General features: G+C 37.0%; 1 protein-coding gene across 4 annotated transcripts in view; it reads right to left on the bottom strand.

Annotated features, from left to right (window-relative positions):
- The window catches only part of LOC149544918 (folylpolyglutamate synthase-like), a 186,898-nt gene that overhangs the window by 134,935 nt on the left and 28,948 nt on the right, over positions 1-23,015 (bottom strand). For 2 of the 4 annotated variants that reach the window (XR_016355077.1, XM_089795462.1), the window contains exons 2-3: positions 17,324-17,481; positions 14,052-14,117 (exon numbers count right to left, since the gene is read on the bottom strand). Coding sequence is in view for 3 of the 4 variants with exons in the window: in XM_089795462.1 (XP_089651588.1) it covers positions 14,052-14,117; positions 17,324-17,481 (224 nt within the window). In the remaining variant the exon portion in view is untranslated. The remainder of the gene's footprint in view (positions 1-14,051; positions 14,118-17,323; positions 17,482-23,015) is intronic. The other 2 variants (XM_089795463.1, XM_089795464.1) reach the window with 1 other exon arrangement.

Genomic DNA, 23,015 nt, shown 5'->3' on the forward strand with positions numbered 1-23,015 from the left:
AGTTGTCATATAGACAACACAGTTATTCGCACTCCCTTATTCGCACTCCCTTTTTAGCACATGTTGTTTACAACATAAATTTGCATGCTACACCATTGTAGGCTTATCCTCACATCATCGCACTTACTTCCGTACTTAATGGAGGATAACTCATATCTGGTGGACATGTGCCTGGTTGTATGATTTATCATATTGCTGACTTCTATGCATTCTAGAAGCTCTCCAGAGGCCTTTATATATAGGCACTCCTAATGTACTTTCATATAGCATATTGAATGAATATATCGTCATTCTGATCATACTCTCTTTGGTCTACTGTTGTGCTTGTGTTTGACTTGAATTCTGCCCTAAGGCAAATTCTTACAATTAGAAATTTGGCTTTTAACTTCATTCAAACAACATTGAGGCATTGAGGCCTTTATTTAAAATTACACAATTTATAAGTTGCATGCTAGGGAACAGGCTCATGGCCCTTTATTATAGTTTATTTATTAAAGTGAATTTGAATTTATTCACTTATTATAATTATTTAATAAAGTGAATATACTACTCACTTATATTAAATTATTTGAAACCCACTTAGGAAATATTTATTTATTTCCTAACTAATTAATAAAAATAGAGATTAGAGCTTAGGATTGGCTCCCCGAGTCCCCCTTGTGAGTTCCCTATCCATCCTGTTGGCCTCCGCAAACTCCAGTAATAGGCCAACCTCCTCGAAGTTATTAGGCAGTCTAGTGAGGGGGCATGACACTTTCAGTTGCCCCTTATTCAAACTAAAAACACTATATTCAAAAATCATAATTTGAATAGTACAAAGGTTTGTGTCATCTAAACATTGTATCTTCACAAACCAATTTTTGGTTGTATGGTGGCAGAAGTCGAAAGTCAAAAACACTAGCACATTGGGCTTCAACTTAAGTGAGTTGGTTAAGATTTTGAAGTACTAAAAATTTAGAATATATTGAGACTGAGGTTTAAAAAAACATGTGAGGAACCTTATGAACGTACAATTTCCTTCCTAGTAATAATTTTGATGGTGCAAGCTCATATAAAACTCTTGTAAAGGTTCCTAGTTAGGCAAAGTGATTCATGGCTTCCTCTTCTTCTGTATAATCTTGATTTGCTATTCTTGTAAGCTTCATTTTGTATCCAGATATTTATTATCTATTTCTGATATGGATCCTTCTGGGAAATCCTTTTTTCAGTCTATTTCAACTTTCTTGGAAAGTTCTAAGATTCTTTAAGGGAATCTATTTTATTTAAAAATAGTTTTTTAACAATGAAAAAAGTGCTCTAGAGATCAAGAATATTAACATGATAATGTATTATTTCAATAGTCATCTTTAATAAGTTGAGTTTTATTAGATAGTTTCTATTTTCATATTTAGTTAACCATTGTTTTATTTAGAAACATCTTCTACTTTTCTATTTAAGAAGACTTACTCTCCATTTTTTAATAATATGAAACTATCAAGTTTTATAGCATTATATCAAAGTGGGTTTGGGTCTAACTCCCTCACGGGAGGCCTAAGGTTATGTGGACTACAAGGTTTTGTGGATCACATGTGCTATTTTCCAAATGTAAAGTCTCGTATTTTGCCACATGAAGATTTCTATGATGGGTTGTTTTGTTTGCTGAAGATATGACTTGTTTTCCTCTATAGTGGTGTGAGGGTTTGTGTAAAAACCCCTATCCAGCTATATCCTTAACAAACATCAATTTGCTTTTGCTAATCAACGGTTTGATATTTCCTCAAACATTTGGTAAGCAAATTATTATCACTCAATAAATAGTGCTTTAAATTCACAGCCCATTGCTCACAATTTTAATTGATTAAGTCTTTATCAATTTGGAGAAATGAACACCACTAAACAATTCAAAAGTAATTCTATAATTGATGGCAATGCTACTAATATCCAATTTAAAAATTTGACTTCTGGAAATTTACAAGCATGCAATAATGAACCTGGAAGTTGACTTCTAACAGATGAAAAATGAATCGCAGCTCTGAAGAAATAATCCACTTTACTCGTAGGTTCAGAAATACATCCTCCCTACTTTTAATCGGAGGTGCTCTAAAACCTGATCGCTGCCCTCCAATAATTAATTGCAGCCTTCCACAAAGTCTAACATCGCTGCCAAATACAAGGACGATAGCCACAGTACATTCCTCTTATAACCACGCCAAACAATAGGCAATAATGGCATTTCAAATCACAAATTCTCCAGCCACAATAAAATTCCCAGGTATAGTACATAATAGTTGGGAAATACTATAATTTAATTAAGACAATTTTCAGAATTAATTCACAATACCTCAATTGTGAATTACCAGACACTTTTTAATTCCAAACCCTTATACTTCAGCGAGGGCAAAGAAATCGGTGAACTCAAAAACTCTTCGCAGGCAACAAAAGAAAATAATCAATCGGATGCTTTACTCATCAAATCGGCTCATATTTATAATCTCCAAATGGCACAAAATTCCCAAATGATCTTCACTTAAGAAGCTTCCCACACACAAGATTAAAACATAATAAAGTGCCATTATAAACTAATTTATTAATTGCTTTTGGCTCCAAAAATGACCTTTTCCATCATAACTTCAAATTATAACACATAAGGCCACTGTTTCTTGTTCCCATGATTTACAACTTTTCCCCCAATTCCAACGAGCTATGATACTGAGGTGATCAACCAACAACACTATAAAAAATAGCAACCTTAGTGTATTTATATGAATAATGATAATAATTCGCCTGTCTTGCGAAAACAACTGAAGCGGCATCAGAATCAAAATATGACAACAACAAAGTGATCCTAATGATGAAAGATGATGAATGAACCTGACAGGGTGATTTACTATAAATAGACACTCCCTCCAAGATTCTTGGAGCTCAAACTAGAAGCCTGAAATAAAAACTAATAGCATCCTCTAACTCCTCTAACTCAATTGAGCTCATCGGAACCAACAAAATGACTCACTATAAATAGTAAGTCCCTCAAACGAAGCCAAAACACACCATAGGCTACTGAAAAGCCTATAACCACATAACTAAGATCCTCAAATCCTACTATCAACTCACGAGGGTCATGATGGTCAACTGACCTAACCAACTACAAAAACCTGCTAAAAAAGGGGACATTACAGTTTGCATGATTTTGTCCTAAAAATCATAGTTTCTTGGGTTTTTATTTTTGCTCTAAAAATTTAGTCGGAAGGTTTTAATAATTTGTTTCCCTTTAAAAAATTATGTTGGAATTTAATAAATTTGTCATCAAAAATTATATTAGGGAATGTTATTAATTTTTCCTTAAAAATTTGCTAGTGAATTTTCGTGAATTTTTCCCTTCAAAAATTCTAGGTGGGTTTTCATAATTTTTTCCTTAAAAAATTCTAGGAGGGTTTTGTAATTTGTAATGTTCCCTTTTCAGGTGACAAGAGATGAGCAAAGGGTTGCCCTATGACTCGAGTTCTCGTAGGTTAATGATAGTAGGGAACTAATTATAAGGACCACTAAGCATGATATATCTATACAATACAACTCATAGATATCTATGTGACGACATCTATCTCTCAGTTGATATTGATTTACAAAATATAATCTATCATGATCTACTTAGATATCAACCATATGTCATCCATCATGATGAAAGGTTAGACTATTGTAAGATTTTCACCTTGCTATAGTAACCATATACAAACATCAGTGACAGATCATCACCTTCCATGATGTTCCTACAAAGTCATGCAGTGACTCACATGACATCCACCATGAACATTGATCATCACCTTCCATGATGTTTCCACAAAGTCATGTAATAACTCACATGACATCCACCATGAACATTTCGACAGGGTGGAACAAAGGCTTTCACCTCAACCTTCTCTCTCATAGAGAACGATGCATTATAGTACATCTCAGGTAATCAATGATATTGAGGCTCCCTCTCACTAAAGACCCCAATCCATAATTCCAAGCTTGTCTTCAATAATGTACAAACTTCACTTTGGCAAAGGCTTCGAGAAAATATCCATCTAGGGCTAATGCATTCGCATCAAGAACTTTTACTCTGCACATATGGAGCTTCATCTCATGAATCATAGTCCTCTGAATGCTACAATTTTCGGTCACTAGACAAACCATCTCAACATACTCCCTCTGAAAAAACATGATCAAGATCCTCAATGGTCAACTAAACCATATTCTTTATCTGCTCCCTCTATCACGAAAAACATACCTCTTTGTCCAAATCATAGTCCTCTAAATACTACAATTTTTGGTCACTGGACAAACCATCTCAACATACTCCCTCTGAAAAAACATGATCAAGATCCTCAATGGTCAACTAAACCATATTCTTTATCTACTCCCTCTATCACGAAAAACATACCTCTTTGTCCAAAGTTGCCTCTAATGACATGTCAGGCTCCCTCTTGATATAGAAGGATACTCATAATCTTAATCATCAAAGATATTTGCTTCAAGAGCCTCACTTTATCTAGCATGATCATCAAATGACTAATGAATCCTAGATCAAAAATTCTTTAGAGCTATTGTCATAAGATTGAGTCCTGCACAATATTTGGTAGCATGTCTAATGTACCAATCTTGTTTTCCTGCAAGAACATCCTCAGAGATTAAAAAAAAAAGATCAAGGAAAATAACTCTTTATCGTACATATAGAAATACAAATAAGAGAGGGACTACAATGAGTAGATAAATGTAATACCCAAGGATAATAAATAATTATTTGCACATCATATGTTTGATACAAGTTGCTCCAATGGAGGTCCATATGCATCAAATCAAAAAATGCCTCCATATAAGCACTTGTCTAACAATGGGAATGGAATATTGATTATTATTCCCCCCCCCCCCCAACAATGTAAAACTCCCACACTTATATCATTGAACAATTTTGCATCACATCAAATATATCAAACTTTTTTTTGTTTAATAGATATGGAACCTTTGTCTATTCACTCTATGGGAGGGCGCAATAGAAGTGATCAGGTTGAGCTTTTAGCTCTGGTCAACAAACACATCACTATCATAATTAGTCATTTCCAACTATTGCTTCATCGTAAGCTTTTACAAAAATTGCCCTAGTCTATATTCAGTATTCTATTGTATTTGGCATACGCATTTCCTATAACATCTTATTCCAACCCATTTTCAATAATCTTTGCATGGATTTTCTGAACCTATGCATCTGTAACCTTCAAGCTAAAAAACACTATAAGAACACTAGCAAAGGTTTGATTTGTTGTAATGTTCCCATTTTTTAGCAAGTTCCTACAGTTGACCAAATCAGCTCATCATCACAACCCTCGTGAGCTGATAGTGGGATTTGAGAGTCTTAGTCAAATCCCACTTGTGTGGTTATAGGCTTTCCAATAGCCTATGGTATGTTTTGGCTCCATTTGAGGGACTTACTATTTATAGTAAGTCAATCGATTGGTTCCGATAAGCTCAGTTGAGTTAGAGGAGTTGGGTGACGCTCTCCATTTTTATTTTGAGCTTTTGGTTTGGGCTCCAAGAATCTTGGAGAGAGTGTCTATCTATAGTAAGTCACCCTATCAGGTTCATTCATCATCTTTCATCATCAAGATCACTTTGGTGTTGTCAAATTTCGATTCTAATGCTTCTTCAGTTGTTTTCACAAGACGGGTGAACTATTATTATTACTCATCTAAATACGTTGAGGTTGCTATTTTTGTTAGTGTTGTTTGTTGATCATCTCAGTATCATAGCTCATTGGAGCTGAGACGAAAAGTTTTAAATCGTAGAAATAAGAAACAATGGCCTTGCATGTCAAAATATTGAGTTATGGTGGAAAAGGTCATTTTTGGAGCCAAAAGCAATTAATAAATTATGTTAATGGCACTTTATTATATTTTAATTTTGTGCAGAGGAAGCTTCTTAGGTGTTCTTTTGGGAAATTGGTGTCATTTGAAGATTATAAATATGAGGACATTTTATGAGAAAAGCATCGAATTATTTGATAATCTTATTTTGCTTTGTCATCTTTGTAACATTTCTAAAGTTTTGATTTTTTTGTACCCTTGCTAAAGTATAAGGGTTTGAGATCTACACCTGATGTATTGTAGATTCAATTCTAAGATTGCTTGGCAAATTGTTATTTGTCATTTCTCCTACTATATTAACTGTTGCTAAGAAGAAGTTTAATTTTTCTTGCTACTGGAGGGTGTTCTAGAATTTGTGAAGGGATTCACTAGAATTGTTATATCAAATTGAGTTTTGGTTAATTTGGAATTGGTTGAGCACCAATTTATATCTGTTGTTGGGTGTTATTTTCTATCTGCACTTTGGGAGCAACATTTGCCAAATCTGCAATCGCATTTGTTTGTTGAAGAATTATTTGTTGCTGCTAGTCTTCAATTCAAACGTTTCAAGGCATGTCTTACCTGTAAATTCATGGATTGTAACTTCTAATTTTTCTAGGTATTGTTGATTTAGATAATAGGGGATATTTTATCAACTGGGTTGTTGGTGTTTTATGAAAATACTCAATATCTAAGTTGATATTGAAATCTGGAATTTCTCAGCTATATATTTCTTATGTAATATCTAAATATTTGACTTGAATTTATTATTGCAAAATCTTCTAGTTTGCTGCTATATTGTTGTATCAAAATTGCAAAACCTCAAGAACAAAAAAAAGAAATCAATTCTTCAGCACAGATTGTTTGTGAGCTACTCGGGTTATTACAATGGTATTAGAGCTTACTTGCAAAGTGTTTGACGAAATTTCAAACAACTAAATTATAAAAGAATTTGGTGTTTGACGATGTTATAACTGGTTGGAATTATTACAGTGGTATCAAAGTGGTTTCCTACCATCCTCTGGGGTAGGAAATTTATTTTATTTTCAGATTTGTTGTTGCATAAGGAGTGACCAGCACTCTAGTTTTTTCCAGCCATGGACAAATACAGGAGGCCTAGTAGTTCCGGGAGCTGGCGGAGTAGTAAGGAAGATAGCAAGAAATTGAATTCCCTGTGAGAGAGTATAGAGAAACTTAAGCTTCATCAGTAGAGGATGGCAGAGAGCTTGTCGAATCCAAAGACAATTGAGAGAGCCGTGAGATACATGGTTTCCACCTTTAGAAGGTCGGCAAGAAAGAGGCTTGAGTTTTCCCTGATAGGTGTACATGATGCAGATGTACCTATATTTAGTACAGCACCTACTAGTCCTATCCACAATATTGATGATGGACTTATTTCACAGGGACATGTGGTTGTGTCTGTGGCAACGGAGGAGAGCGACACTAAGCTTTAGTAGGTTGAGGCTCCCAAAGCTATTGCTGCAATTAGTGTAGAGATAGCTGATGCCATTTTTACTACTGATACTTCACACTCTCTTGAGGAAGGGATTATTATTGGAGATTTGTATGTGATCTGTCATAGTGTTGCTCCACTGCAAAAGGCAATCGCTTCCTCAAGTGGGACCGATGCATGTATGGAGTCACTCAGCTGTGATGTAGGTGATTTGGGTGATATAGCAAAGTTGGTAGATGTGGGTTCATGCTCTAGCATTATTGATTCACAAGTTAACGGTGAGTTATGTGTGCGAAGTCAGGTGTCACTAGTTGAGGCTTTATTAGGAGATGTGTATGCAAATAGTATGGACACCTCTAATGATACATTTGATGATGCTATGAGTTGTACCAGGTATGATATCCCTTGTCAGGTATTGGTTGATGACTCTGAGGAGGTTTTGGATGGGTACCCGAATCAGTGTTTACAGGATCTATTTTTTGAGGTGGAAGCTGAGACATGCAAGGATATTGATATTGTGAGGGCTTCCATTTCTTCAGATGAGGAGTTAATTGAGGTACATAGTAGTTGTATCTCGGATGTAGAGTTGTGCGAGGTCAATAACACACATGCAGTGAATGATCTTGTGGTTGGTAGTTCTAATTCAGTTTCCTATCACAGTGTAATTAGTGAAACAGAGAGCTTACATAGGAGGCAGGGGATACAGAGGCATCATGTGACCAGTCAGTTAAAGGTGAGTGTAAGTGACATCTCTTCAACTTTCGAGCATTATGATGTGATCCGTCAAGTGTTGGCTACATTTGGTTGCGGTGCTCCTATGTTTGATGAGCGCGGTAATAGTACTCTTTCTCTAGCAGAGGTTCATGCGCTTTGAGAGGTTGTCAAGATCTTTAAGCATAACTATTCGCAGCTAGTTGCTGACAGGGATTACCTTCTAGATTAGGGTAGCACCTGTTATGAGACATTGCTAGAGAAAGAGGAGGTGATTGAGCTCACCCAAGAGCTTGAGGTGACTATGGACTCTCTTCAGTGTACTCAGTTGACTCTTCAAGAGTCATGGTCACGATTGGATGAGGTGACCGTGGAGTTGGAGCATGTTCAGACCACACCAACCCTAGACCCTGTTCAGTTGCATATTGTGGTTGGTGGTGAGTTTGCTTCTATGGTTGGGGATGATGGACGTGATGATGTGGCAAACACATCCATTTCGGATATGGGTGCAATAGGTACGGATAAAGTAAGAGTATCAGTGGAGTCGTGCTCTCATGTTGATTTGCTTCCTTCTGCTGAAAGCGAATCTATTTCCTCATCTCATATAGCTGATAGCATTGGATAGTTGGGGGTGCACATTTTTAGAGGGATCAGTTGTGGGTTGTAGGGGAGCAAGTTGATGCTTCCACATATAATTTCTACTACACAAAGTCTTTCATGGTGTATCTTTTGGAGAGTTCAAATGTACGGGAGGATTCATAGTGTCTAAGCGTACTCTCATCTGAGGCTCTCGTGCCATTCAAAGGTTGGTGGGAAAGATTGTAGAGATTCTGTCTACCATGCTTCCCCACAGGGATTTCGAGGTTGAGTTTGTTGAAAGGATTGCCCAGGACCCTACCCGACCAGTAGTTCGAAGTCAGAGATTGGAGTCATCTTCTGATTCACAAACTAATACTAATGAGCCCTTGAAAGAGATTGGGAGTTTTTATCGACATTACACTGTGAGGAGTACTCATCACTTTTATTTTGACCCACAGGTAGAGGATTTGGTTTCGCGTCGGTGTGGGTTGGCTCCACTTTTATGCCATCCATTATGGGATGGGTTAGCACCATCTTTTGCAAATAGGATTGATAGCTACAAATCGGACCCCTTGCAGTATCTACACACCCACGACAATTTGGTAGAGGTTGGAGTTGGTGGTAGTGTTTCAGGTACCTATGGTTGTTACCATCTCCACAGTGCAGTTGGGTGTGAGTATTAGTTTGGTGGGGACTAAGGTGTGGACAGAGTTGGTATTTCAGTTGGGTTGAGTTCCGATGAGTTATTGCCTTCATCAATGCCTCAGGTCAGTTTTCAGATATTTCTAATATTGACGTCCATTATTTGGGTGTTGGTGCTACAGGAGTTGCTTGTACACAGCAGGGATGGTACCCAATTTTACCTTAGGGATCCAGGTGTATTGTGATGTCCATTTTGCTCTAGGAGGGAGGACTATAATGTCCCCATTTTTTAGGAGGTTCGTATAGTTAACCAAATCAATTCGCCACGCGACCCTCGTCAATTGATAATGGGATTTGAGGATCTCAGTTGTGTGGTTATAGGCTCCAGCAACCTATAGTGTGTTTTGGCTCCATTTGAGGGACTTACTATTTATAGTAAGTCAATCTATTGGTTTCGATGAGCTCAATTGAGTTAGAGTTGGGTGATGCTCTCGGTTTTTATTTCGAGCTTCTGGATTGGGCTCCAAGAATCTTAGAGGGAGTGTCTATTTATAGTAAGTCACTCCATTAGGTTCTTTCATCATCAAGATCACTTTGGTGTTGTCAAATTTCGATTGATGCTTCTTCAATTGATTTTGCAAGACAGGTGAATTATTATTATTATTCATTTAAATACGTTGTTGTTGTTATTTTTGTTGGTATTGTTTGTTGGTCACCTCAGTATCATAGCTTGTTGGAACCAAGAGGAAAAGTTTTAAATCGTGGGAACAAGAAACAATGGCCTCGTGTGTCAAAATATTGAATTATGGTGGAAAAGGTCATTTTTGGAGCAAAAAGCAATTAATAAATTATAATAATGGCACTTTATTATATTTCAACGTTGTGTAGAGGAAGTTTCTTAAGTGGAGTTCTTTGGGAAACCAGTGCCATTTGAAGATTATAAATATGAGGACATTTGATAAGAAAAGCATCCAATTATTTGATCATCTTATCTTTCTTTGTTGTCTTTGTGACACTTCTAAAGTTCTGAAATTTTGTGCCCTTGCAAAGTATAAGGGTTTGGGATTTACAGCTGAAGTATTGTAAATTCAATTGTAAGATTGCTTGGCAAATTGTGTTGAGGTATATGATTTGTCATTTCTCCTACTATATTAACTGTTGCTAAGGAGAAGTTCAATTTTTCTTGTTGTTGGAGGTTGTTCTGGAATTTGCGAAGGGATTCATTGGAATTGTTATATCAAATTGTGTTTTGGTTAATTTGGAGTTGGTTGAATGCCAATTTATATCTATTGTTGGGTGTTGTTTTCTATCTACACTCTGGGAGTAGCATTTTCCAAATCTGCAGTTGCATTTGTTTGTCGAAGAATTCTTTGTTGCTACTAGTTTTCAATTCAAAAAGTTTCAAGGCATGTCTTACCTATAAGTTCATGGATTGTAACTTCTAACTTTTCTGGGTATTGTTGATTTAGATAATAGGGGACATTTTATCAACTCGGTTGTTGGTGTTTTGTGAAAATACTCTGTATCTAAGTTGATATTGAAATTTGGAATTTCTCAGCTGTATATTTCCTATGTAATATCTATATATTTGAGTTGAAATTATTATTGAAAAATCTTTTAGTTTGCTGCTATGTTGTTGTATCAAAATTGCAAAACCTCAAGAACAAAAAAAAGAAATCAATTCTTCAACACAAATTGTTTGAGAGCTAGTCGGGTTATTACAGTGGTATCAAAGCTTGCTTGCAAAGTGTTTGACAAAATGTCAAACAACTGAATTATAAAAGAATTAGGTGTTTGACGAAGTTATAACTGGTTGGGGTTATTACATTTGTCAGGGAAAAATGCTTCTCCCTGACCATTTTGAGCCAAGGTTGCACAAGGACGAGGGTACTTGGGGTATTTAGGGTACGGGTATGGGTACAGCTATCTTTCATAATAGGAGACAAGTGTACTTGGGTATGTCAAACTTTAGTTTTAATTATACTTATATATTTATAGAAAATCTGAAATTATGAGTCGTGACAATGATTTTTCAAAACAAGAACACTGATAAAGTTTGCAGATGTAATGTATTGTTTTCAGTTTTAGATTTGCTATATGTTTGTAATAATAATATTATATATATGATATATGTTTAGATGCATAATAGAGAAGGCAGACTTTAAACATGAACAAGAAGATCACAAATCATATGACAATGGCATATTGCAAATGATAAACTTCTAACTTGAACAGTGATAAAGTATATTGTTAATCAATATTTTACCAAAGTTTTAAACTGATTAGATATTGAATTAAGCTGATATACAAACAAAAAACCAAAAAATAAAAATCAGAAATCTTAATCAAGATCCTTAGCTATGATGCTCTCCACTGAGTACAGGGTACATGGGATACGTGTACCCAGTACATGGGTAAGAGTACCAGGGGTGTGAGTAGGAGTACCCATGCAACCTTGTTTTGAGCATATCCTATTATTATGGCATTCCAAGAATCCAATTTGTGTTCTTCTCATGGTGGCACTTCTTAGAGGCTCCACCTGTGATGAAAGCTAATGAACTAAGAAATGCATTCCTGCATAGTCTCCATCAGTTCCTTCCAGATCTTTGCATTGGTTGGCAAACAGTGCTTCATTATTTCCCCAAAATTGGCTGTGGGCAAATATATATCTTGCTCACATACTTCATGTACTACCATTGTTGTCAGCCATTATTGATCTTGTTTGCAAAGAAATAGAGGAATGTGTGTTATTGGACAGGACACGATCAAGGCATGAAGGGAGACTAGTTTATCATTTTGTTTAGCATTATAGATCCCCATACTTGTTGGGGAGTTGGAGTTTTATATTTGTAGAGATTATGTGGATTTTGACTGCACTACACCAGTTATATCAACAGCAAAAGTTCCATTTTAGACCTGCAAAGTGACGATTTCTGATTTTGTTTGATGTTCATTGTGTTCATGTTCCGATTTTCATTTCAGTGTGTTTTGGAGTAGGTTTCAGCTTATGCAAGTTGAGTAGCATATTGGGCACACTATTTGCAATATCTTGAAGTGTTAACAATCCAGGTCAAAACTGTTATTCAATGTTTTGTTAACCACAAAGGAAGTTCAGAACATTGTACTAAAATTTGAGATGAACTTATGAAACCTACATCAGTTGTGTTTCAATTTGAGATGTGTTTCCTTCAGTTTAAAGCTTTTGTATCAGCATATAGTGGTGTTTACAGCTTATCGATTCCCAGTTGGGCAGTTCCTTAGTGGCAACAAGCATCAAGGAATGCTCATGTTCACAATCTAGTGATTGTTTTCATCCATTCTATGGACACTGGAATTTTGACTAAGGATATTGTTGATTTTTGGTAAATATTTTATTAAAGAAATTGCATTGGCTTGTATTCTTGGTTGTGGAGATGCGTAAGTAGGTTGGTTAACAATATTAAATGTAGCCACAGCTTGCAGACTTGGACTTGGAGAACGCTCAGCAAGCCCAAAAATTTGAACTCAGCAACTTGAAAAGTACTAAAATTAAAATCTCTTAAAAAACATATTCTTTTTGCAATAATCAATTACAAAATGTATTAAATTAAAAACAAAAACAAGTGAAAAAGGCATTTTAACCAGCCCTTTACCCACATTGGCATTTTTACCCATGTTTTTCCTATGTCCATAAAAATTGAACTTGTAAAAACTCGCTCAGCGAAAAAAATTAGAAATTGCTGTGTGTCAAAGAGTACTCCCAGAGTCTACAAAGTATAGATGTAGCCAACAATATAGAACAATTTCTTTTAATTCCAAGAAGATGGAATGTTCAAGCTTAGCAGTGAAAACAATAAACTTTCACCACTAATATCATTTGACACTGAAGAAATTGATTTAAAAGCATAACTACTAGTATATCATATTCATTAGGAAATTGTGGAACAGAAGAAAAAAAACCCAAAAATCAGACAGAAAATGAAACTTTTTCTTTGCAACATCGCAATATTTTCCCCAAAAACAAAAGATGGAAATTAAAAACCAAACTAAAAAAACCTATATAACTTAAAGAGCTCTTCTCTTGGTGTTTGGCTGGTTGATTCTGGAAGTTGATTAATTTCCCGTTAACAAGCAATCATTCAATCTTTTTAGTTTGTGTATGCAGTTCAAAACAGTTAAAACTAAACATAAAGTTAAACAATAAGAAAATTGTGTCCTGCAATCCACTTTACTAGCTTCCCCCCTTTTTTTTTCTTGGAATAAAATGGGTAAATATAGAATAGCTTAGGCTTATTTTTCAAATCTATATAGGAAATATTTAGTTACGCTCAGGAAAGGAGTATGAAACAAGACCTACATGGTATTACGCAAAGTAATTGGCAAAATATTTGATGTATTAACAAATGATCAAAGAGATCATTATAAAGACATTTACAAGTGTAGAAAATAGAAAGTTTCTAATAAGAAACTTAAGAAGATCGTAGAAATGATCTTATCTACAAAGAATTAAATATATTACATAATTGACCATTAAAGGAACATTATAATATTCTAATACATGGTGTGTAACACAGAAAATGATTTATAACATTGTGTAATAAAAAGTTCAAACACAAGCACATTCGTGCACACACAATTAAGTACCATGGTAGTATCCATTCATCTTCCAGGCAAAATATTGTCACTGTAATTCTAAAAGCTGTAAGATTCTCAAGAATGAAAAAAGAAAAGCAAATTTCACACGCAACATTTAATGCTTATTCAAATGTTCCTCATTTTAGATCCAAAGAAGTGTTAGGTATGCTAGAAAAACATGTGAAAAATAGGATTACCTTTCCTTTAGTTCCAGCAACATGGATAACATTGAGCCGTGATAACGATTCTTCTAGGTCTAGTATCTGTACAAAAAAATGACGTAAATTGAACATTGTGTTAAAAAATAAAATGTCAACAACCTGATATCGTGCATGATAAGTTCAGATCAAATTAATAGTTAGACCATGTGATGTTCAAGTTTAAAACTGTTTTAAAATTTAAAGCCATTTGTTTTAAAGCTTGAAACAAAAGTCAATCCAGGCCAAAATTCGCTTCTTTTGATATATAACTTTTTGGCATGTAAACTAGAAACTATTCTGTGTGTTATTCAAGTATCAATGAGAAAATAAATTGAGTTCATGTCCATAAAATAATCCTTTTTGCATTCTAGAGTAAAAATGGCTTTCTGCCTATGATTTAAAATCCATAAAATCCTTATGCTGTCAGCCATATATCTAGCCTTTGAGTTATTGGTAAAAGGATATTGGAGTGCATAATGAAGAAGGAAAATAAGATCTTGAGATAATAGTCATACACAGAAATTATGCATGAATGTCAACTAATTGGGATCTAATTTAACTGAATGATATTTTCTTTGACTTTTATTTATATGTTATATTGTTTCTGACAAAGTCGAGGAACAACTTTACTTGTTCGTCTTCACCCGTCACCTCTATGCATTTATGAAACATAGTCTCTTCCTTTTTCAATTACATAAGTTGTGTTCTGTACGAGTAAGATTTTTAGAACATAGAATCACGTCTTGAAGAGATCTAGTTTTAACTGTTGCAAGAGTTCTAAACATAAGACAGCCATTGAGAAATTATTCTAGTTCATTTCCCTAATCTAGTAAAGCACGATCCTAAGTGTCACAAACATATTACAATAGCTTTTCAAAATCCATATGCTAAGAGACATACAACCCTATTAAGTTTAAATTGTTCAGAGATTTTCATTATAGATCCAATGAATGAGCATTATACTTTGTTCTCTTGTTATGGCATCAATTGGTGAGATACCAAGCATAGACTACTGCAATATGAAAATCTGAATTTGGTATACAAATATGAGATTAAGTACCTTAATGTGGAATTACCATGATTAGATCCATCCTCTTTATGATGCTAAAACTCAGCTGACATAACATTTTAAATAACACCACATTGTGGGAACTTAAATAGCAATAAATATAACATCACCATAAGATAGCAGCAAAGAGGCACAAATCAGAAACATAAAAGCATCACATGGCACAACATTACAAGGAGAAAACCTTGCAGAAAAGAAACCACCAAAAAGAGACACCAACTATGAATTATCTTTGAAAGAAGAATATAATTTGTCACACACTTCCATACTCCTCTTTGCCACTATGGACAGGAACTGCAATAGTAGATTTCATCCTTAAATTCCTATTGTTCGTAAAAGGGAAGAAGCCGCTATTGTTTCAAAAGAGTGTGAAGGAATATGAAAGATTGGCATACATGCAAGAACAATCCATGATAGAATTTGTAATGAAGCTAAAGGAAATCTACCAAAAAGGATGTTAACAATAGAATTGTATATTGCTCTTTTTGTTAATAATGCATCAAAAGGCATTGTCCAATCATCCTTGGTGTAGAGAACGATATCTTGCTGTCATTTTGCCCACATGCATCTGTCTAGAAGCAGTCACTGGTGAAGAAGACAATGGCATGGAGCATGTCAAGAAGAAAAGAAGCCTTATGGGAATGCGTGACAAAAATCCAACACTTGAAATATCAACAAATATAGACACTCATATGTGAGCAAATAGTTTGAAGTTCATTTTTTCAAAAAAGTGGTTTTTTTAAGAAATATCCATTGGCAAAGAGATGTAAAAGCAAACCAAGGAAACTGTCAGCACAATTAAAAAGTAGACAGCTTGGTGATCTTTGTCTGATTAACAATCCCAAAGTTAGTGGCTTGGAGACCTCTTAAGTTTTTTTAATCACATCATTTTCTTTTGGTTGAATCAATTAAATTTGGTAAAGAAAGCAATTTTGGGGAACTTTTGTGAACAATACAAGACCATACAGGAAAGTTCGCACATATAGATTTTGTGTGTTTAGCATATAGATTGATTGGTGTAAGAAAGAGTTAAAATTTTAATGATGCTGGTAAAGTGATCTCAACTTCAAATTTTACTATAAGTTCCTTAACTTTATTCATGTTGTATGAGAGATGAGTTATAAGGACATTTTGTATACACACAAAGGCCACATTGTCAAAGGTGCATTATCAGTTGAGTCTAACAGCTTGAAATTAAAACTTTATTTGTGTAACCCTATGCTTGTAAAATTAACGTCCACACTACATTTAATGATGCTTTTATGTATTCCAATGTTGTATTTGATGAACAGAGGGCGACTGAATCATATAGAAGACACATGACATTGAAGGAATCAACCTGTCTCAAGTTAGCTTCTTGCTCTAAGATGGTCAACTACATGAGGCATAAATTTCTTGTTTGTGTCTCATGTCAAATCAAGGGGGAGCTGGTAGTTCTTGTAGTATTTGTGGATAGTGTGTTTATTTCTAGTTGCTGGAAGAGATGCGGTAAGGGTTGTTATTTGTTTTTATTCTCATTGTGTGGGCACTAGAGAAGAGACTCGGGACACTCTTAGAGGAGGAGGTGGACTACTAGAGGAGAGTTAATCTCTCATTTGCAAGAAGATCGAGATTTGTTCTCTCCTCTTGTGTGGTGGATTTGACGGTATACTTGTAGATATGCACTATAGTGATTTGCAAGTGGTTTTTGACATTGAAGATTTTGGAGATTTGGGGAGTTTTGTGTATGTCCAGGTTAATCAAGTTTCTATTTGGAGCTGATGTGTTTGGAAAATTCTAGGCCTGTGAATGGACTTGTTCGAAGATCAATCGGTTTGAATTGTGAATATTCATTTCTCCTTTTTTACTGCTGACTTTTTGTTTCTTATTAGTGATTGCAATTGTGCCTAGACAATAACTACCTACAAAACCAGAATCCAATATCGGTATGTCTGCTAACTTTTCTGACCCACAAAAAAAACATTTTTGAACACATCAACACCTGTAATAGCTCGAACAACATTGCCTTTTGTCCAAAGCATATGCTACAAATCTAAAATGTCGCTCATGTTTATAGTAACATGGTATTTGACCAAACAGCTTTGGTTGAGAACGAAAGTTTGAAAAAAGACAATGTTCTTCTAAACCAGGTTTAAAAATATCAGATTAAGAATATGGAGAAAAAATTTGAAACAATACTTGGCAAGATATAGAAGCTTACCTTCAAATATTCAAACATGATAAGAAATTCATCAGTTACGTTGGTGTTGTCTACCCGTGTTCGTCGGGTAATGGTGGATGAAATTGCATCTATAGCTGCTGCATATGAAGATGGTGATGTACAATCTTCATTTAGTGCTACTGCTGAACCTGCACCACCTTGAAAAATCCATTAAACAATCATGTCATTTCCTTGAATTTAAGAATCAAAACTTCAGAACAAAAGTCTTTAAATTTCAGGAAGATAAGAAAAAGGGCTACCAATTAATTTTGATTATATAGTTTTCAACAATATCTTATTCCTTAAGCTGAAAGCAAAATTGACGAGTTAAGTTTGTCTTGTAATTGTGGAATTTATTTGAAATTTCCATATGTGGTGTACCTTCTAGAAGCCTTGCATATTTAATTAATTTTCAAAACAATATGCAAGTTGTTCTATGCAAGCTGGTGAATGTTACAGGTAGAAAAGATAAGATAATGATATTAATGTCCAACAAAAGATCAAAAGAAGGTCTATGGGACTGAGAGATTACAAAAGTGAGGTAAACAACAGCATGAACACACAAAGGTGTCTAAATATAAAAGACTAAAACCAAAGCAACAAAACAGAGAAAATGCTAAGATAGACTAGGAGTCATTCTTAGGCGAAAAGAAGTCAGTCACTGAATGATATGCATGCTGAAATGTAGGGGCACTGTGCTATCTCTGGCCACTCGCAGAGGATTGTCGCTGGCTGCAGATGCTTCCACTTAAACTCGGTCAACTACAATCACCCTTGGAACCCGGCCCCCTTAAATATCCGGAACTAGATTTGACACATCTGGATAGCTCGATAGATCTAATAGAACTAGAAGGCCTTTTCACCCCACACAAAGGAGATAAAGGTGTAAAAAAGGCAGTAATGAGCTGATTAGACGAGTGCCGGTGTGGAAGCAGTCACTGGATCGTGGTATCACGGAGCATACTGGCCTCACGAAGATAAAGTGCAAAACATTTGTGATCATAATAGCTGAAAAAGTCATAGAGAGAGAAGCATTCTCGGAACAAACAAAAGAATCTCCCTCTGATCTCATGGTATATAGGGCATCGAAAAAGAAAATGAGCCTCAATCTCTACCTCCCCTAAAGTACAAAGCATACAGATCCGCTCCCCACTAACAATATGATGATCAGTCTGAGCCCGAAGATGATGAGATCCCACTCTGAAAGAACCTAAGGAGATCCGCAAGGCATGAGACCACCGCTGGGAAAGGTAGCTAGGACGGACAATAATCCCATCAGAAATCTCTATAAAGTGCTCCACATAAAAGGACACCCGTGGGCGTAACCCGCCAGAAGGTTTAACCCAGGTAGTGGCAATGTACCGTCTATAAATGTCAAGCTGAACATGTTCATTCAACTCCTATCGAGAGGGGAAAAGATGAGCAGGGGCATCCAAAGAGAACTGAAAAGGGGGGAGGCGATCACTATTAATCCCAATCGAACCTAGTAGAGAAGAAGCCTGTGCATATCAATAGCAAGCACGAGAACTAGACTCAGCCTTCGCAGTGGAAGCAGACGAACAATAAGCTAAGTAGGAATATTGGTCACGATCCCCAGCATTATCCACAAACCCACGAAGGCAATGGAAGAACCAAACCAAATCAAAGATGGCCACAAGACTAAAGGATGAGCACCAAACTCAGCCAAAACGACACTATGAGGAGTGAACCTGTGAGATTTGATGATGCGCCTCAAGAACAAAGTCTGAACCTGCTCTATCGAGGCCTAATCAAAGTTAAGAAGAGAAGGGCCCCAAACCACAGAACCATAAAGGACAGTCAGTCACACAAGAGAGTCTAAGAAAGATAGCTTAGACAAGGTATCCTGGAAGTGATGTCTAAAGCACTATTTCTCAAGCAAAGCAAGAGAACCCATACCCTTATTAACTCTAGACTGAATAGCTGGTCTCATAATGAAACGTGGACTAGAAAGCATAACCCCCAAATAAGTGTAGGATGAAGTGATCTCAATCTCCTGACCCTGAAAAATGAAGTGAAGATGAGAGGTCTTTAAGCAATTAAAGACAATAACCCAAGTCTTACCCAAGTTAACCACAAGTTGTCGCTGATCACAAAATCAAGCCAAGTCATCAAGAAGTCTCTGTAACCTGTCTGGAGACGAAGTAAGGATAACCACATCATCCACAAAAAGAAGGATGGAGATCAGGACCTGATGAAGATAACATCCATCCCCAGGGAGCGAAGACTTCAGTAGGAAGTCCTCAAGCTCATCAATATATAACCCAAACAAGGTAGGAGAGAGAGGACAACCCTACTTAACCCCAATGGTGCTATGGATCAGATCCAAGAAGCCCTCAAGAGTTCTGAATCTTCCAACCACAATCTCATACAGTCTCATAATAGCAATACGTAACATCTTAGAAATACCAACCTCTAAGTCTCTCAAACAGAGCCACCCTAGGAACAAAATCAAAAGCTTTACAAAAATCAACAAAGCAACAATAAACCTTCTCCGATCTGTGTTTGGCCTCCTCAGTAATAGCCCGTAGGGTGAAAATCTGATCCATAATCTGATAATCAGCCCAAAAACCAGCCTGTTCTCTAGCCCTACAACCTTTCCTGTCTAGCTCCGCAAAAAGCATAGCATTAAGGGTTGTCGCATATAGTTTGGCAAAAGTGTGTCCAATCATGATAGTTTTGTAATTCCTCGGATCCAAGACAGAGCTGGTCTTATGAATGGGATAAATCAGATGCTTGGACCAAGAGGTCGGAAAACCAGTAAGAATCACTCTATTAAATAGAATAGAGAGATAGGGACCCAAAATAGAGGCGCCGAACTTGAAAAGCTTAGCCTGAAAACCCTCCTCATCAATAACTCTACTACACTTCATGGATCTAATCGCCTCATAAATATGGGAGGGCGTAAAAAGGCAAGCAAAAGGAGGCGAAGAGGGGTGGATAGCAGGCTGCCCAAGAATGTCATAAAGAGCCATGGTGTGCAAGGTAAGAGAGTGAAAGTCAAGTGTGGAGGGTGGAGGGTAGAGGAGAAATATAAGGGAAAAGAGTGCACCGAAAGAGTTGGGAATTACGGATCAGTGTGGAGCAAAGAGACTTGCACTTGGAAGCAGCAAAGCAACGCTTCTTACTCCGAAAAAAGTGGAGATAAGACGAGCAAATGTGGGCAAAATCAATGGAGCGAGCCTCAAAAGCAGAACGCATAAAACGATGGAAAGACTTGCAATCCGAATCGAACCACTGGTTAATAGGGCAAGCATTACAACGTTTGCTACAAAGGAGCAAAGAAGGACGATGGGGAATGGAAAGGGTGGTCGACTAAAGGATAGCCGATGCAAGCAAGTCAAACACGGCGGTAGCCTCGCACGAGTCTGAGAAGCACAACGGGCTGAGGAGTCTAGAAAGACAAGCGAAAAAAAGCTCATAGTCACCATCGATAAAATGGAAGCGAATGTGTGAGTGAGCAATGACAAATGAATGATGAGACGACATAAGAGGGGGCGTAAGAAGAGGGAAGGGGCGAAAATGAATACAGAGGAGAGCATAGTCCGCCAAAGGAAGGCGCAAGATGGTGAAACTGCAAATACAAGGGATGAAGGAGGGACGGGCAAGAACATAATCCACAACGCTAGCACCACCACAATGAGGCCAACAAGTGAAGAACTCAGAACTAGGGAAGCAGGAGAGGTCGTTCAAGATCACAAAGCCAGAAGACTCACAAAGCCGTAGCAAATGTCTACCGTACATGGACAATGGCCCAAGAACATCCTCAGAAGACCTCTGAAGCCCTAAAGAAGTTGAATCAATCTCGGTGGTGCATATGGAATCCAAACTACGATCATAAAGTGGAGTTTGTAGAACCCTAGTTCTTGCATTGAAATCCCCGAGAATAATAATGTCCCCTAGAGCAGCAAACAGTGAGATAGTCTCGCAAAGCTCGATAAAAGGGTCACCATCATCGGTGCCATGAATAGCATAATGAGAAGAGCATAATCCGCCAAAGGAAGGCGCAAGATGGTGAAACTGCAAATACAAGGGATGAAGGAGGGACGGGCAAGAACATAATCCACAACGCTAGCACCACCACAATGAGGCCAACAAGTGAAGAACTCAGAACTAGGGAAGCAGGAGAGGTCGTTCAAGATCACAAAGCCAGAAGACTCACAAAGCCGTAGCAAATGTCTACCGTACATGGACAATGGCCTAAGAACATCCTCAGAAGACCTCTGAAGCCCTAAAGAAGTTGAATCAATCTCGGTGGTGCATATGGAATCCAAACTACGATCATAAAGTGGAGTTTGTAGAACCCTAGTTCTCGCATTGAAATCCCCGAGAATAATAATGTCCCCTAGAGCAGCAAACAGTGAGATAGTCTCGCAAAGCTCGATAAAAGGGTCACCATCATCGGTGCCATGAATAGCATAATGAGAAGAGGTCAGTGGAAAGTAGCAAACAGCCAAATAGAGATCTCTCTAACGGTGACACTTATGGTCAATGCAGACCCACATAAGCCTGGCAAACATGTCTGAGTGTACAATAGAAGTGCTACTAAAAATATCTTCCTTAATCAAACAAGCCACACCTCCCGAGCCCTGTACCCCACCAAAAACACGAACCTCCTCTCTACAAATGGATAACCACTGAAAACCGGTAACACTTGGAAGAGGGCGCATAGGACTCTCATGAGTCTCAAATATGACAAGAATATCTGCGCATCCCACCGCATCATGTAAAAGACCAGGCAATGATCATAAAGATCCATTACCATTCCAGTAGTTAACAAGAAGGGAGCAAGTGGGGGTGTCCCTCTTGTCCGACTGCTAGTGGGACCATCATTTAGCCTTGGGGGCATGACTCTCTACCCAACCACTGGGTGGGGAATCTCTAATAACTGCTTTTAGATTTCTAATAACTGCCCATTTACCAACCCGTCTTACATCTGCAAAAATACCACAAGCACATTTGAGCTCTACAACTTGAGCCTTCGTGAGATCTTCGTCTAAGAAGATCTTGGAAGGAAGAGAAAATAGCTTCCTCTTAGCACGTAGAGCCCGAAGCCTATCTGCAAGTGAAAAGAATCTAATAAAAAGGACGTCACCATGACCAATCCAACACCTATCCAATGTGGTGTCAGTAAGACCAAGTTGATCACAGAGGAAAGAGCCTCTAGCTGCGAGAGGATCATGAGTAGAGGGAAGTCCATGAACCCGCAAGTTGAGCTCACGAACCCGTCTCACCCTCTCATCCTCAATCTTACCTTGTACTATTTTGTCAATAGTAACCATAGGTTAAGAATCTATGTTACTACAAAGAGAAGCCCATGACTTGACTTTTAGTTCGGTTTTAGATACAAGAGAGGAGTGCTTAGTTGCTATGATGGATTGTTGTTCTTTGATGGCATCAAGACCCTCCAATTGTGAAATAAAAGAGCTGATACCCGTTTTGCAATCCTGCTGTCTAAGTAGTGAAAGTATCCCAGAAACATTGAAATCGAGTCGTATTGGAAGTTGTAGCACTCAAGTTCAGAAATGGTAACAATTAAGGAGGTAACTTGCTCTCTCAGTTGTAAATTATTGGTTTCAAGCTTGGAAATTCTGTCACATAACCTCTGATAAGTGAGGAGTTGTTGGCCATGGGTTGACCCTAAATCCACACTGTCTACCATAACCAGACAGAA

This window comes from Cupressus sempervirens, chromosome 8, assembly GCF_028749045.1.
Source record: "Cupressus sempervirens isolate cs-2001-9-10 chromosome 8, ASM2874904v1, whole genome shotgun sequence".
Lineage (NCBI taxonomy): Eukaryota > Viridiplantae > Streptophyta > Pinopsida > Cupressales > Cupressaceae > Cupressus > Cupressus sempervirens.